At 36.7% G+C, this 15,592-nt stretch overlaps 1 protein-coding gene and 1 pseudogene across 1 annotated transcript; both read right to left on the reverse strand.

The window, feature by feature from the left end:
• Positions 1-15,592, reverse strand: part of LOC148206582 (uncharacterized) — a 94,057-nt pseudogene that overhangs the window by 48,859 nt on the left and 29,606 nt on the right.
• On the reverse strand, positions 40-4,655 carry LOC124838205 (cytochrome P450 71D10-like). Its single transcript, XM_047313740.2, has 2 exons — positions 3,752-4,655; positions 40-948 (listed from the first exon to the last, which is right to left on the reverse strand). The coding sequence occupies exons 1-2, from the start codon at positions 4,631-4,633 to the stop codon at positions 316-318; spliced, it is 1,515 nt and encodes a 504-aa protein (XP_047169696.2). The 5' UTR covers positions 4,634-4,655; the 3' UTR covers positions 40-315.

Below are 15,592 nucleotides of genomic sequence, written 5' to 3' on the forward strand. Positions count from 1 at the left end.
AAACACCTAAAAACCTAAAAACCAAAAGAAAAAAAAATATTGTTAACAACAAAACAAGAATAGAAATATTATGTTTTGGATTACACATTTCTCAGAATATATTTCTTGAGTAAAGATTCTTTGACGGACCTAAATATTTTACATTCATTTGACATTATCCTTACTTATTTTTATTTTCTTTTTTCTTGAAATAATACAAAAGTTTGCACTTTTTTTTACCATTTTATCCCTTAGCTTGTGTCAAATGAATGTAAAAGTGTGTCCTGTTATCATTACTTATTTCTTAAATAGCCAAAATACTAAAGCGCGGAAGTTTTACTGATTGGCAATTGTGGAAGGGTGATAATAAAGGATGGGAATTAAGCAAAGATCATTTGCTCTTCGAACAGTAAGGCCAAAGGACTCCGACATGTCGAATGTTTGGTGATTGGTTCCATATGGCAGCTTCCAAACAAAATGGTAAAGCAAATTGGCCAGTAACAGCAACATGTTAGGCACGGAAAATGCAGCTCCTGGACAAATTCTCCTTCCAGCCCCAAAAGGGATGTATTCAAAGTGCGTGCCACTGAAATCATAAGAACTCTGAAGAAATCTCTCAGGCAGAAATCTCTCTGCTTCATTCCAATACATTGGATCTCTACCAATGGCCCAAGCATTGATAATGACCTTGCTCTTTGCAGGGATTTCATATCCATTGATCACACAAGCCTCAATGTTTTCTCTTGGAACTAACAATGCCTCTGGAGGATGCAGCCTCATTGTTTCTTTCATCACTGAATTTAAGTATTCACACTCTCCAAGTTCTGCTTCATCCACAAATCCTTTCTCATTGAACACCTTTCTCACCTCGCTCTGTGCCTTCTCCATTACCTCAGGATTTCTCATCAGTTCTGACATTGCCCATACTACAACTGCTGCCGGTGCTGCAGTCCCACCCACAAACATGTCCTGAAATTAATCAACCATTAATTAATAGCTTTAGAAATCAATTATTTTTTCTTCTTCTTTTAATATGTCATTACTCTATTGGAGATTTTAATTAAAGAATAAAAGGTACGAAAATTCAAAACTTTTTGTGATAGAACAGACCATAAAAACTTGAATGTTAAAATCGTAGATGATAATAGTTTCGTATTAAAATATGAATATTGAGTCTAAAATCTTAATGCAGAACTTTTATTTATTATTTATTTATGTATTTATGTATTGTGTATAGCTCCTTATAAATAAATAACTCAATCGGGTTTTGTTGCGTAGAAATCTATATAAGTAAAAATAATGGGTATAATTGTTCATAAAGTATAAAGATAAATGTCTACCCAAATAGAAATCGTATTAAAACTCAACAAACAATATCCAACATTCAATATGGGAGAGTATAAAACAAACCTCAAAGTAATAAATTTATATAGATCGATTTTTTTTTAAAAAAAAAAAAAACATACCAGCGAATTCCAATAAATAAAAAGCTAAAACGACCGTGTTTACACCAAAATCTTAAGCATAAAAAAGAAAATAAGAAAAATCAATTAAATTCCAAACTCTATCAAAGATGTCAATAGATATACTGATAAAATTGTTACAAATTGGTCTTGCTGACCGTGAGTGATTTAAATGGTGCTAGAAATATATGGTTTATACGACATTGTAATGTCTAAAGAAAAAAAAAACAATATCCTAGGTTTTTATTAAAATCAAATCGATTCTATCAAATTAGGTTTATGTTATAAAGAATTAAATATTTTCTTTTTGTTTTATGAAACTAATTCAAGTACACCTGTGACTTGTTTGTTTGGGAAGGAAAAAAACAAAAAGGACATAGACAGAAGTATACCTAACTTAATTAAGTCTTTTCTCGAGAAGGAAATCAATCAAATGTTTAGGGACCACTCTTTCATCATTTTTGTCTATTGGTAAAAATATTTTTTATTTTCATAAACTCTAATTCTTTATACATGGTTGAGTAAGTCCTTGTGTTATAACACTAAAGAAATTAGTGTTAATGAAAAGTTTATGTAAATAAGTAAAATTAAAGTTAATTAACTAATATTTTTTTGTGAACCTTGTGTGTGATTCTAAAACTACATACACGAATTCGTTTACATCAAATTTTGAAGATAAATTAAGTTGATACTTTTTTTCACTAACTTTTAAATTAATTTTTTAATTAAATCAGTTTGTCAAGTCGAAAATAAGGTGTTTTTATTTTAAAATTTATTTAATTTAACATCGATGTTAGTTTAAGAAAAGAGTTCTTCGAATGTTTCAAAAGAATAAAATACAAAAAATATATATAAAAAAAAATTGTGGTGAATGAAGTAGATGAGTGTAAATAAAAAATATAAACGTGGTTGAAAATAAGAGTGTAAATGAAGATAAGGAAAAAAGTATAAATAAAAGAAATCCATATGGATAAAAGATATGAGTGTGGATGAAAAGACCACACAAATAAAAAAAATGAATGTAAAAATATTTATATAAAAAATTGGAGAGAAAAAGTGTGAATAAAGAATATAAATGTGGTTGAAAAAAAAGTGTAAATGAAGATAAGGAAAAAAGTACAAATGAAAAAAATGTGTATGAATAAAAAAGATAAGCATGATTGAAAAGACCACATAAATAAGAAAATGAATATAAAAAATTGGAGAGAAAAAGTGTGAAATACGACATTTATCATCTTAAAATTTAAATGTTTAGATTAAAATTTATACATTACCATACTCACATATTCAAACGTTAATTTGGTTAATCCTAACATAAGTAAATATAAATAATATAACATTAATACAGTCAATTGAATCACTTTACAAATACCTATCATTAAACCACCTACTATAATCTAACATTAATACAAAAAATTATTTATAAAAAAAGTTAAAAGAATTTTATCATTTTAACACTTTTTTTTAAATAATCTTTTGTGTCTTATTAGAGTCACTTAAATAAACTTTATTATACCATTCCACATTAAGTAAACTTTATTAACATGAGGGTAATCAACACTAATACTAAAATAAATATTTATTTATTAAAAGTGGTTAAAAATCATTTTTAACTTTATTTCTAAAACAATTAATCTTATGTGTGAGGTTCAAAGTCCGTTAGCTAGTTGAGCCTAATAATGTTACAATTTAATCTACACTAATTTTTGAAAAGTTAATTTTGTGTTTCTTTTATAATGCAAATACATACAAATCTTTTTTGTGTTTCGTATATAAATCATAAATCATGATTCTTCTCTCATTTTCCTTTTAATTTTAAGAGAAAAATGTTTTCTATTATATGTTTTCGTATTCCAATTTATTAAGAGATGATTTGAGGTTTTCCTCAAATGATTTGAAATTATTTCATTATGAATATATTCAGCATATGTGGGTCTCATAATTCATTGTTTAGAAATAATATTTTAATAAGTTGTTACTTCGAATTTTTATACATTAAACTATATCCATGCAGAGTTTTTTTGTTCTGTAGAATAAATTTTCAGGGTTATCTGATTTATACTTTGATTATATATATATATATATATATATATATATATATATATATATATATATATATATATTTTTTTTGTGAATTTTATATTTAGTCTTTGAAAAAAATATTTTTTTATTTAATTTTTATTATTATATTGAATACTTTAAGTGATTTAAAAATGTTTTTAGTTTTTATTATTTTTCATGCCAATTTGTCAGAGACATAAACATGTGTGTTTGTTTTTCTGAATTATTAAAGAAAATAGCATACTGACCCAGATGACAGCTTTAATGTTGTTGTGAGTCAAGGGAATTTCCAGGTCATTTCTTTTTTGTGTTTTGAGAAGAACGTCAATGAAATCCTCTTGCATCTCCTTCTGGCTGTTGGTATTTTTTTCCATGTGATCCTTCAGCATATTTTCTAGGATCTTGTCATTCTCTCTCTGCGCTCTTTCAAGTTTAGTTTTGATTCCTGTAAGAAAAGGAAGCACTGTGATTGAAGGGTAGAAATCAGCAATGGAGAAGCCTCCCAACAGCTGCAACACTTGCTCCATGGCTGATATGAACGCTTCTTGGTCTTTGCACCTTTTGCCATTTGATGCTCTGGCAATTATTACATTCATCACCGACTCAATTTCCTTGCTGAGGTTCAAAATCGATCCTTCATTGGCACACACCTTTCTAACTAGATTAGCCACCTCTTCTTCTCTTACGAACCTCAGTGATTGAACATGCTTTGCATGTAGCAACTCTGAAACGCAAATCTTTTTAAGTTGTCTCCAAGTTTTTCCATAAGGAGAAAAGGCTATGTCGCTGCTATCATAAACAAAGAATTTTGAAGCAATAAGATGAGGCCTGTTGGCAAAGATGGCATCATGAGTTTTCAAAACCTCTTTGGCAATATCTGCTGAAGAGACTATTATGTGTGATTTTTGACCAAGTTGCAGGTGCATCAATGGTCCAAATTGGTTAGCCAAGTTTCTCAGAGTTTGATGGGGAAGAGCCCCAACAAATTGGTGAATGTTGCCAAGAAGAGGCAGCTTCCATGGTCCAGGTGGCAAGTTTTTGAGGGACTTTTGGGGATTTGAAAGCCTCTGAATGAAGAACAATATGGAGGCAAAGGTGAAGAGGAGAGAGAAGGGACTGAGAAGCTCCATGATGAGAAATGAAAAGTTGTACAAACATGTGTAAATGGTAGAGTTATAAATAGAAAAAATATCACTTGACACACAAATTTTTTACATTTGATACTATTTTTTCTTATTTTTTACATATGACACCACTTTTCTTATTTTTTATTATTATTTTTTAAAAAAAATACAAACTTTATATTTTCAAGATTATTTTATCTTTATAGTACTGTACGTCAAATAAATGTAAAACGTCTGATGATATTGTTATTCTTATACATAAGTGAGGAAGAAATTAGTTTCAGACAATTGCACGTGACACTTTTTGTTTATTCTCTCATTATAAAGAAAGAAAACATGTAAAAAATGTAGTTTTCTCAACCTACCATTTTCCACTCTCTTAAAAAACATGTCAAAATGTGGGTTTATCCACAGACCATTATCGATATTCACACGTCTCTTCTTTTCTATTATTATAAATGATTAATTTAATTTTAATAAAAATAATTAAATTTAAATAAATAATGATTTAAAAAAGATAAAATAGTAAAATAATTATGTTGATTAAAAAATAATTAAGTTTAAATTAATGATCAATTGAAAAGTAAATAAAATCTAATTATTTTAATTAAAAATGACAATTACTTTAAAATAAAATTAGAAGAAAAAAAGTGTAAAAAATCATACATATTTATCAACAAACACAAAAAGCAGTTTTTTCTATAATTATAAAATAGAAGTTAGATATAATTCTCGAATTCATATAATATCATTATATAATATAAAAATGTCATCATGATGAAATAATTATTACATAAAATTATACCGACATGAAACTATCATGATTGTCATCATAATTATGACTGTAAAGAAAGCAGTGTCATCATAATTGTAAAAATAAGTGTACTAAACGAAAGGAAAATGACACTTGAACAACCATTTTTGACAACATTTAGATACGCGCACACGTGTCAAAATCTGAGTGGTCCAGTTGGAAAAATTAAATGAAAATGGACCACTCAGATTTTGACACGTGTGCGCGTGTCTAAATGTTGTCAAAAATGGTTGTTCAAGTATCATTTTCCTAAACGAAATTCATGTGTTTTTTAAATGAATGTAACTTTCTCAACCCTTATATCATATAAGTCTATAAAGGAAACGTGGTGCACGATGAAATTGGAAGATTAAATTTTAAATTTTGAATTATGGATTACTACTTAACTACTACATTTTTTTATGGAATGAAATATGTGACACCTTGAGTATTAAAAAATATATTATATTTATAAGATAAATGGTCAAAGAACATAAATTTTCTTTACATCATTTCATCTCAATATCATTTTAACATCTGGACTCTTTCATACTATATCGAATCAGAATGTATTATCATGCTCAAGATCATTTCGGGTACACAACCTAAAGCCGTCTCAATCTATAATTTTAATATCGACTCAAATTATTGATTATTTCATACAATTTTGGATTATGTTTAGATGATCAAGATCTTTTTAGTTGACACCATACTATGTTGACAAGACATTACAAAAGTATAGGTGAATTGTAATTAATTAAGGTTAACAATTAACTCACATTATTAATTACCTCATACAATTTTGGATTATGTTTAGATGATCAAAATCTCTTTAATCAAAACCATACTATGTTAGACCAAGACATTACAAAAGTGTAGGTGAATTGTAATTAACTAAAGTTAACAATTAAAGTACATTACCAAGACATTAAGAAAATTAATCAAGGTGATTATCTATGTGGACCAAGCCGAAGCAGGTAAAAGCCCATAAACATAGTATAAAAAACATCATTAATGAGGTAAGTTAATTACATTTATTATTACAATATTTAATGCTTTTTGGCACACATCCCTAACTTAAGTGTCAAATGTCTTTTAAGAAATACCCTAGCTTAGACTAAGATGACATATAAACCTAGGACCATCTCGGATTGAAGGTTGAGGAATTGAGAAAGAGCTTCTTGTGGAGTGTTCATGACATGTTTTCAGTCATGTAAGAACATGCTAATATATGCAACAACATTTAATATATAAAGCATTATAAGAAATATACTTATAATGTCCTTAAAATCTCTGAAGCAATTCAAAAACCAAATGTATACATGAAAGTTTCTCGAAGATATAATAATTTGAAATGCAATGGGAGTATCTTAAAGCATCTATAGATGTATTTAAAATACTAAAAACTTTAGCCGCATCTCTTTAATAGTTTAATTGTTGCTCAACATCCTCTCCTACAACCCCATCTACCACATATACTATACGAACATAGCATATGGTTAAACCACAAACCAACAACCAAAAGAAGGGTAAGCTAATGTAAATAAAATTATTCATAATCAATTAAAATAAAAAACATATACTCAATTATTCTAATTAAGCAAAATCATATGATAACATAAAATTCAACATTTAATCCATCACACAAACTCATACACCACTAACATTTCAGGTCTACTTCCGAAATGCATATTTATTGAGTAGACTCAGAGATAATGCACCTATCACCTCCCACCCTTGCCCACAAAGGTTATAGCTATATATCTCAAGGTTGGTCAATCCCCCTTCCATAGAGCATGACAGGGTAAATTTTATATTTATAAGTTTGATCAACCACCAAAATTCAAAATATAGAGCCTCCTTCAACTTTTACAACTAGACATCTTCCTCTATTAGAGTAGGAATCTAGAAGAGTTAGGTTAATCTCCTCAAATCCCCCTCAATACACTACTTAAAACACGATCAATGTAATATTTCCTCCTTTGAAATCTCTATATTATCCCCAATCCATACTGTGAGACCCAGGAAAGTGCACACCCATAATTACCTGTCACGTCCAGTAATGAATCCCGAAAACCCCTCTGCAGTGCATTAAAAACGCACTTTCATTCTCTCTGTCCCCTTGCCAAGTGTCACGGTGGAAGGTTCTGAAGTCAGTATGGGAAGCCAGGTGTCGGAAGGGGAGAGTGCGTTCGTTTGAATTGGGAAGGAAACTCATTTCTAAAAAACCTTCTCCCCATTCCCGCATGCATCTTTCTTCTCCCTCTGAATCAAACCTTGCATTTTTCTCCTCCTTCTCTCTAAAACTCTTTCATCTTCTCTCTAAGATAACTCACCATCATCTCCTCCGATCCCATTTCAGAAACCGTAGGACCATTCACGACGTCGTGAGCTCTCACTGGAACCGAACGCTTTAGAGTTCTGTGACCGGTAAGTTCTCAAACTCTAAACACCCTTTTCTGAGTTACATGCGAACCCTGGTACAGCTGCATGTTAGAGTATAAGCTAAGTTCTTCTCCGTTTCTTATGGTTAGATTTAGTGAAACACTTGAGAAGCACGTTGAGGGTAGGAAACTGTATTTGGACAAGTTAAAAAGCATTCGCTTAGGGCGTTCACTGCTGAACCAGGTAAGGGAAGCTTTAGTAATTTAATTGATACTTGTATGATGTGTGTGAAAGCATGAAGTGTACTGGATGTATGAAATGTATGATGTTTAAGTATGCATGAACGAGCCCTGTTGTACTGGTTGTGTATGAGTGATATTGTATGAACTGTATGTTGAGGATGAAACGTATGAATTGGAAAATGGATAATTTCTGTAAGGTATGAGATGATAATATGAATTCTGTAATGTATGAGATTTATGGTGGAGATAAGTTATAAGATGTGAATCGTATGAAAAATGTGAAGTTATTGTAGATGAAAAATCTGGAAAATATAATAGTCCTTACTTTGATAATGCACGCTCGTCATCGAACGGTCTTCTACCGTTCGGTTTTCCCTTGAAAATGACTTACAATAGGAGTTCTTTCATTTGGAAAGGATTCTGCTTAAGAACGAGCGTCCTCTTGTGAAAGGCTAGGTTTGAGCGTTCGGCTCAGCCTAGTGGTATCCAACGAGCGAAATTAATTGAAGTTATATTAGTAACGCTCGGTTCTATAATCCGGCGTTCGTTATAGGTAGCGCTTAGTCTTATATTAAGCGTTCGTCCAAATGAGCTCTCGATCTTATATCGAGCGTTCGTTCTAATTAGTGCTCGGTCATCTACCTAGCGTTCGTCCTAAGTAGTGTTCGGTTTTATACTGAACGCTCGTCCTTATATTTGATTCCCGAACGAACGTAAATAGCGTTCGTCCAAAATTATTAGTTGACGTTCGGTCATTGACTGGCGGTAGTGTATCCTGAATTAAATCACGCTCGGCTCATTTATCTAAATAATTTGTGATGTATCTATCCATTTGATTCGATCTAGAGTCATTGTACTTAAATTTTTCTAAGTATTATTCAGAGTTTGTAGAGTCAGTTCCTTTGACTGAGTTTAAGTATTCGTAACGTCCGTCAGTGGACAGGAGTTCGTTTCTTTTGTTCAGAAACGAGGATTTCTCCGTACTATAATAACGTTCGTCCTTATTATGAAAAGGATGAACGCTCGTCATTTTATGGAAGTGGAACAAATAACAGAAATGTGAATAAGAGGAAGTATTATAACGTGCGAACAGTGTAATAGATGAAACTATGATTATGGAATTTGAACGAGCGTTCCAAGGAGGAACGTCTCTATGATTTGAATATGAGAAGTTATGTAGTATGACCATGGTAAAGCTGCTGATGGCTGTTCATCCTGATATTCCGTGAGTGCTCGTCCTCATGTAGAGGGGAGTAGGTCATGTGTGGGAATGGCAGGAGGTCCTAGTCCTACTGAGTACTTTGGACTGATAGGGCTAACCTCGGGTGGCAGCTGTTTGAGTGTTTGCAGTTATCACATCACCCGAGTGCACAAACGCCTGTAGATACATGGATTCATACAGTCCGGACGGTCAGTCTTGTGAGAGTTTGGATGATTTATTATATGCTTTGATATATTGTTATATGTCTTGTGTGTTAATTGCATATGTTAAATTTTATATTGGTTGTATGAATTAAATTACCTAAGCTTACCCTTGCAATTCCTTGTGTTGTCTGCTGGTTATGTACGTCCGTCTTGTCAATGCAATGATCATCCGTGTGGATGTGAGTAGGCGGAGAGGCGTTGCTTGAAGAAACGCTGGAAGAAGAAAATTTGGAGGACGATAGCCTAGTCGAAGTAGAGGTTAAGGCCGAGCCATAGAGCGCTCGAGAAGTTGTAGTCTTTAGTATATATGTGTAGCTTTTTGGGACGTTCGGTTATTTGGCTTTGTAAAACCGTTCGTCCTGAACATTGGTATATTGTAGAATTTTCTGAACTCTGTATCCGCTTACTGTTCGGTTTTTAATAGCTGTTTTGCTTAAGACTGCACTGTTAATTCTATAAATGTGATTAGTTCTAATTTATGGTAATTACTATATATTGGGATGTTACATTTATTGGTATCAGAGCAGTTTTGTTCTTTTAAGGACACTTAGGGTTATGAGTACACTGTGTTTTTGTTGTGTGCTTATTGTGTGTTTAGTGAGTTATTGTTTTTAACTCTTGAATATAACTAACGTACGTTTTCTCTGGTCCAGAAAACGAATGGCTCCTAGACTCCCTCCTCCACCACAGCCCAATGAATCTGAGGCATCCAACAACTCTCGGTTGTTGGAATCAGTGATAGAAAGGTTGCAACAACAAAATACTGTGTTGATGGAACAGAATGCTGCTGCGTTACAGAGCTTAGAGGCCGCACGCACAAATTCTGAAGCAACGCAACGTCAACTAATGGAGATTATTGCAGCTACCAGAGGCGCACCAGGAGCCTCTTCTTCTAATACTACACCTCATGCCGAGTGGGGCTTGGAAAGCTTCTTGCAGCACCACCCTGCTAAGTTTAATGGAAAGGGGCTTCTAGAGGAAGCGGATCAATGGCTGAGGGATATGGAAAGGATCTATGATGCCAAAAGGTGTCCAAATGACAACCGTTTGGCGTTCACAGAGTATTTGTTGACCGGAGAAGCTAGCCATTGGTGGTCGAGCATGAAGATGTTGTTGGCCGAAGCTCAAAGTCCCATTTCCTGGGAAGTTTTCAGGGCTAAATTTTATGAAGAGTATTTCCCCGACAGTGTGCGGTTTGCTAAGGAGGTAGAGTTCCTACAGTTGGTACAAGGTGGGATGTCCGTCTCGGAGTACACCAACAAATTCAAGCATCTGGTCCGTTTTAATACCATTGCAACAAGTGAAGAATGGCAATGCAGGAAGTTTGAGAACGAACTGAGGAGCGACTTAAAAGTGTTGATATCCAGTCTGTGTATTAGATCCTTCCCTGTTATGGTTGAGAGAGCAAAGGTACTGGAGAAGAACGTTGCTGAGGCCGAGCAACAGAAGAAACAACAAGTGAGTAGGGGGCCGGTTTTAGCCAGAAATAATGCGAACGTGAGAAGGTCCCCATACGTTCGTCCAACTCAATCCCCTGGCGGATCACAAGCCTTGGTCACTATCGGCCAATCTAGACAGCCAAGGAGCTTGACGTGTTATCAGTGTGGAGGACCGCACTATCGGTGGGCCTGTCCTCAACTGTCTGGGGGAAAATATTGCAACAAGTGTAGAAGGAGCGGACACTCAGATCAGGAGTGTAATATGGGAGGACGAGCGGCAATAAGGCCGCCGAACGCTGGAAGAACGCAACAAGGAAGAGGTGGACGAGCGCAGGCAGTGGGAAGAGTGTATGCAATCACGGGTGCTGAAGCTGCTCGTTCAGGTACACTCATCACCAGCACTTGCATGTTATTTGGAAAGCCTTGCTGTGTATTGTATGACTCGGGGGCAACTCATTCCTTCATCTCGAAGGCGTGCGTTGAGAAACTGGAACTAGTGGAGAGCGAATTACATTTCGACTTGGTGGTGTCGACCCCAGCGGCTGGTGGGATTAAGACATCTACAGTTTGTGTAAGATGTCCTATAGAAGTTGAGGGGCGTAGATTTAAGGTTAATCTCATTTGTTTACCCCTTCAAGACTTAGAAGTAATTTTAGGGATGGATTGGTTGGCTACCAATCGGATTCTCATTGATTGTGGGAAGAAGGAGTTAGTCTTTCCGGATGAAGAAGAGGAGGAACTATCAGTCACACTCGGTCAGTTGAAGGAGGACATCATGGAAGGAGCGAGCTGTTTCCTGATCATGACATATGAAGACGAAGAAGTGAGGGACGCGAAAGTGGAGCGTTCGTCCAACACTGGAAGCAGTGGAGGACGAACGGTAGTGGATGAATTCCCGGATGTCTTTCCGGAAGAAGTCCCTGGTCTACCTCCCGTTCGTGAGGTTGAATTCACGATCGACCTAGTAACAACTGCCGCACCCATCTCGGTCCAACCTTATAGAATGGCTCCAGCCGAGTTGGTCGAGCTCAAGAAGCAAATCGAGGAGTTGATGGATAAGAAGTTCATCCGGCCGAGCGCTTCACCTTGGGGAGCGCCTGTGTTGTTGGTAAAGAAGAAGGATGGCAGCTCTCGGCTCTGCATTGATTATAGGCAACTCAATAAGCTGACCATCAAGAACAAGTATCCACTGCCAAGAATTGACGACCTACTGGATCAGTTGCAAGGTGCGTGCGTATTTTCAAAGATTGATTTACGTTCGGGCTATCACCAAATTAGAGTGAAAGAGGGGGACATTCCGAAGACTGCCTTCCGGTCTCGGTATGGACATTATGAATACGTGGTGATGCCCTTTGGAGTGACGAACGCACCTGCAATCTTCATGGACTACATGAACCGGATCTTCAGACCGTACCTGGACAAATTTGTGGTGGTGTTTATTGATGACATCCTCATTTATTCCAAGAGTTTTGACGAACATGAAGACCACTTGAGGATCGTGTTGAGCGTGTTAAGGGAGAAAGAATTGTATGCTAAGCGGTCAAAGTGTGAATTCTGGATGAAGGAAATCCAGTTTTTGGGGCACGTCGTTTCTGCTGGAGGTATTTCAGTGGATCCAGCCAAAGTGAAAGCAGTCCTGGATTGGGAGAATCCACGTTCGGTCACAGAGGTTAGAAGTTTCGTAGGGCTCGCGGGCTACTATAGACGGTTCATTGAGGGATTCTCCAAGATAGTAGCTCCGCTGACTCATCTCACCAGGAAGGATCAACCGTTCGCCTTGACCGATCGGTGTGAGGAGAGCTTCCAGGAATTGAAGAGGAAATTAACGAGCGCTCTAGTGTTGGTCATTCCAGACACGGCCAAACCTTTTGAAGTGTTTTGTGATGCGTCGTATCAAGGTTTGGGCTGCGTACTGATGCAGGAAAGGAGGGTAGTGGCGTACGCTTCTAGGCAGCTGAAAGTTCATGAGAAGAATTACCCCACGCACGACTTGGAGTTAGCAGCAGTCGTGTTTGCACTAAAGATTTGGAGGCATTACCTGTATGGGGCAATGTTTCAAGTCTTTAGTGATCACAAGAGTCTCAAGTACCTCTTTGATCAAAAGGAGTTGAATATGAGACAAAGGAGGTGGCTTGAATTCTTGAAAGATTATGAGTTCGAGCTGTTGTATCATCCTAGAAAAGCTAACGTGGTGGCGGACGCCTTGAGTAGGAAAGCAGTCAGGGTCTCGGCAATGATGGTGAAAGAGCTGAGCTTGGTGGAAAGTTTTAGAGATCTAAGGTTACAGTTCGACTTAGGAGCGAACGTTATTAGATGCTGTAACCTTAGGATTTCCAGTGATGTGTTGATCGAATTAGAATGAAGCAGCGTGAGGATGAAGAGTTGGCAAAGATATTAAGTACGCTCGGTACGGATCAAGCTAAAGGATTCAATACTGGAACGGACGGTCTCTTACGATACATGGGTAGGACGTGCGTTCCAAACGATGGTGAGCTGAAGAGGATTATATTGGAGGAAGGGCATCACAGCCGTCTTAGCATGCATCCTGGCATGACTAAGATGTATCAAGACCTCCGTTTATCATTCTGGTGGCCGGGAATGAAAAGTGACATTGCACGTTTTGTGTCGTCCTGTTTGACTTGCCAGCGGGCAAAGGCTGAACATCAAAGACCAGGCGGGTTGCTGCAGCCATTGGAGATTCCAGAGTGGAAGTGGGACAGCATCTCTATGGATTTCGTGACCCATCTGCCACGCACGGTCCGAAACCATGATTCAATTTGGGTGATTGTGGATAGATTAACGAAGAGCGCCCACTTCCTGGCCGTCAACTTGAAGATGTCAATGACAAACTTGGCCAAGTTGTATATTAAGGAGATCGTTCGGTTGCATGGAGTTCCTTCGAGCATCATTTCAGACCGAGACACGAGATTCACCTCTCGTTTTTGGCAATCGTTCCAAGGAGAATTGGGGAGCAAGTTGCAGATGAGTTCGGCCTATCACCCTCAGACGGACGGCCAATCTGAGCGAACCATCCAGAAGCTCGAGGACTTATTGAGGACGTGCGTCCTAGATCATATGGGAGTATGGGATGAAGCCCTGCCGCTCGTAGAATTCACGTATAACAACAGTTTTCAAGCAAGCATAGGAATGACACCGTTTGAAGCTCTCTATGGAAGGAAATGTCGAACGCCACTTTGTTGGTTCCAGGAAGGAGAGAACGTATTAACCGGACCTGAATTGATCCAGCAAACAACTGAGAAGGTGAAGTTGATCCAAGAACGATTGAAAACGTCTCAAAGCAGGCAGAAATCTTATGCTGATAGGAGAAGAAGACCCTTAGAGTTCGCTGCAGGAGACCATGTTTTTCTCAGGCTGAATCCGATCACTGGAGTGGGAAGAGTCATTCGTCCAAAGAAGCTGTCTCCCAAGTTCGTAGGACCTTATCAAATCCTGAAGAGGATCGGATCAGTGGCGTATGAGTTAGCTTTACCACCTCAACTGTCCAACCTCCATCCAGTCTTCCACGTTTCCCAACTCCGGAAGTATATAGCTGATCCCTCACACATACTAGAGTTGGAAGACGTCCAACTTCGCCCAGACCGAACGCTAGAGATGCAACCCGTTCGTGTGGAAGATAGCCGCACCAAACTCTAGAAAGGAAAGGACGTTCGTCTTGTGAAGGTGGTGTGGGACGCAAAGACTGGCGACTCAACATGGGAGGTTGAAGAGGCTATGAAGGAGTTATACCCTCACTTGTTTCCTGGTAAGTATTAGAATTTTCGAGGACGAAATTTTTTTTGAAGTTAGGGAGAATGTGAGACCCAGGAAAGTGCACACCCATAATTACCTGTCACGTCCAGTAATGAATCCCGAAAACCCCTCTGTAGTGCATTAAAAACGCACTTTCATTCTCTCTGTCCCCTTGCCAAGTGTCACGGTGGAAGGTTCTGAAGTCAGTATGGGAAGCCAGGTGTCGGAAGGGGATTTTCTCCTCCTTCTCTCTAAAACTCTTTCATCTTCTCTCTAAGATAACTCACCATCATCTCCTCCGATCCCATTTCAGAAACCGTAGGACCATTCACGACGTCGTGAGCTCTCACTGGAACCGAACGCTTTAGAGTTCTGTGACCGGTAAGTTCTCAAACTCTAAACACCCTTTTCCGAGTTGCATGCGAACCCTGGTACAGCTGCATGTTAGAGTATAAGCTAAGTTCTTCTACGTTTCTTGTGGTTAGATTTAGTGAAACACTTGAGAAGCACGTTGAGGGTAGGAAACTGTATTTTTGGACAAGTTAAAAAGCATTCGCTTAGGGCGTTCACTGCTGAACCAGGTAAGGGAAGCTTTAGTAATTTAATTGATACTTCTATGATGTGTGTGAAAGCATGAAGTGTACTGGATGTATGAAATGTATGATGTTTAAGTATGCATGAACGAGCCCTGTTGTACTGGTTGTGTATGAGTGATATTGTATGAACTGTATGTTGAGGATGAAACGTATGAATTGGAAAATGGATAATTTCTGTAAGGTATGAGATGATAATATGAATTTTGTAATGTATGAGATTTATGGTGGAGATAAGTTATAAGATGTGAATCGTATGAAAAATGTGAAGTTATTGTAGATGAAAAATCTGGAAAATATAATAGTCCTTACTTTGATAATGCACGCTCGTCATCGAA

Source organism: Vigna umbellata, chromosome 1, assembly GCF_029865625.1.
Source record: "Vigna umbellata cultivar VRB3 chromosome 1, Vumbellata_1.0, whole genome shotgun sequence".
NCBI classification, from domain to species: Eukaryota; Viridiplantae; Streptophyta; class Magnoliopsida; order Fabales; family Fabaceae; genus Vigna; species Vigna umbellata.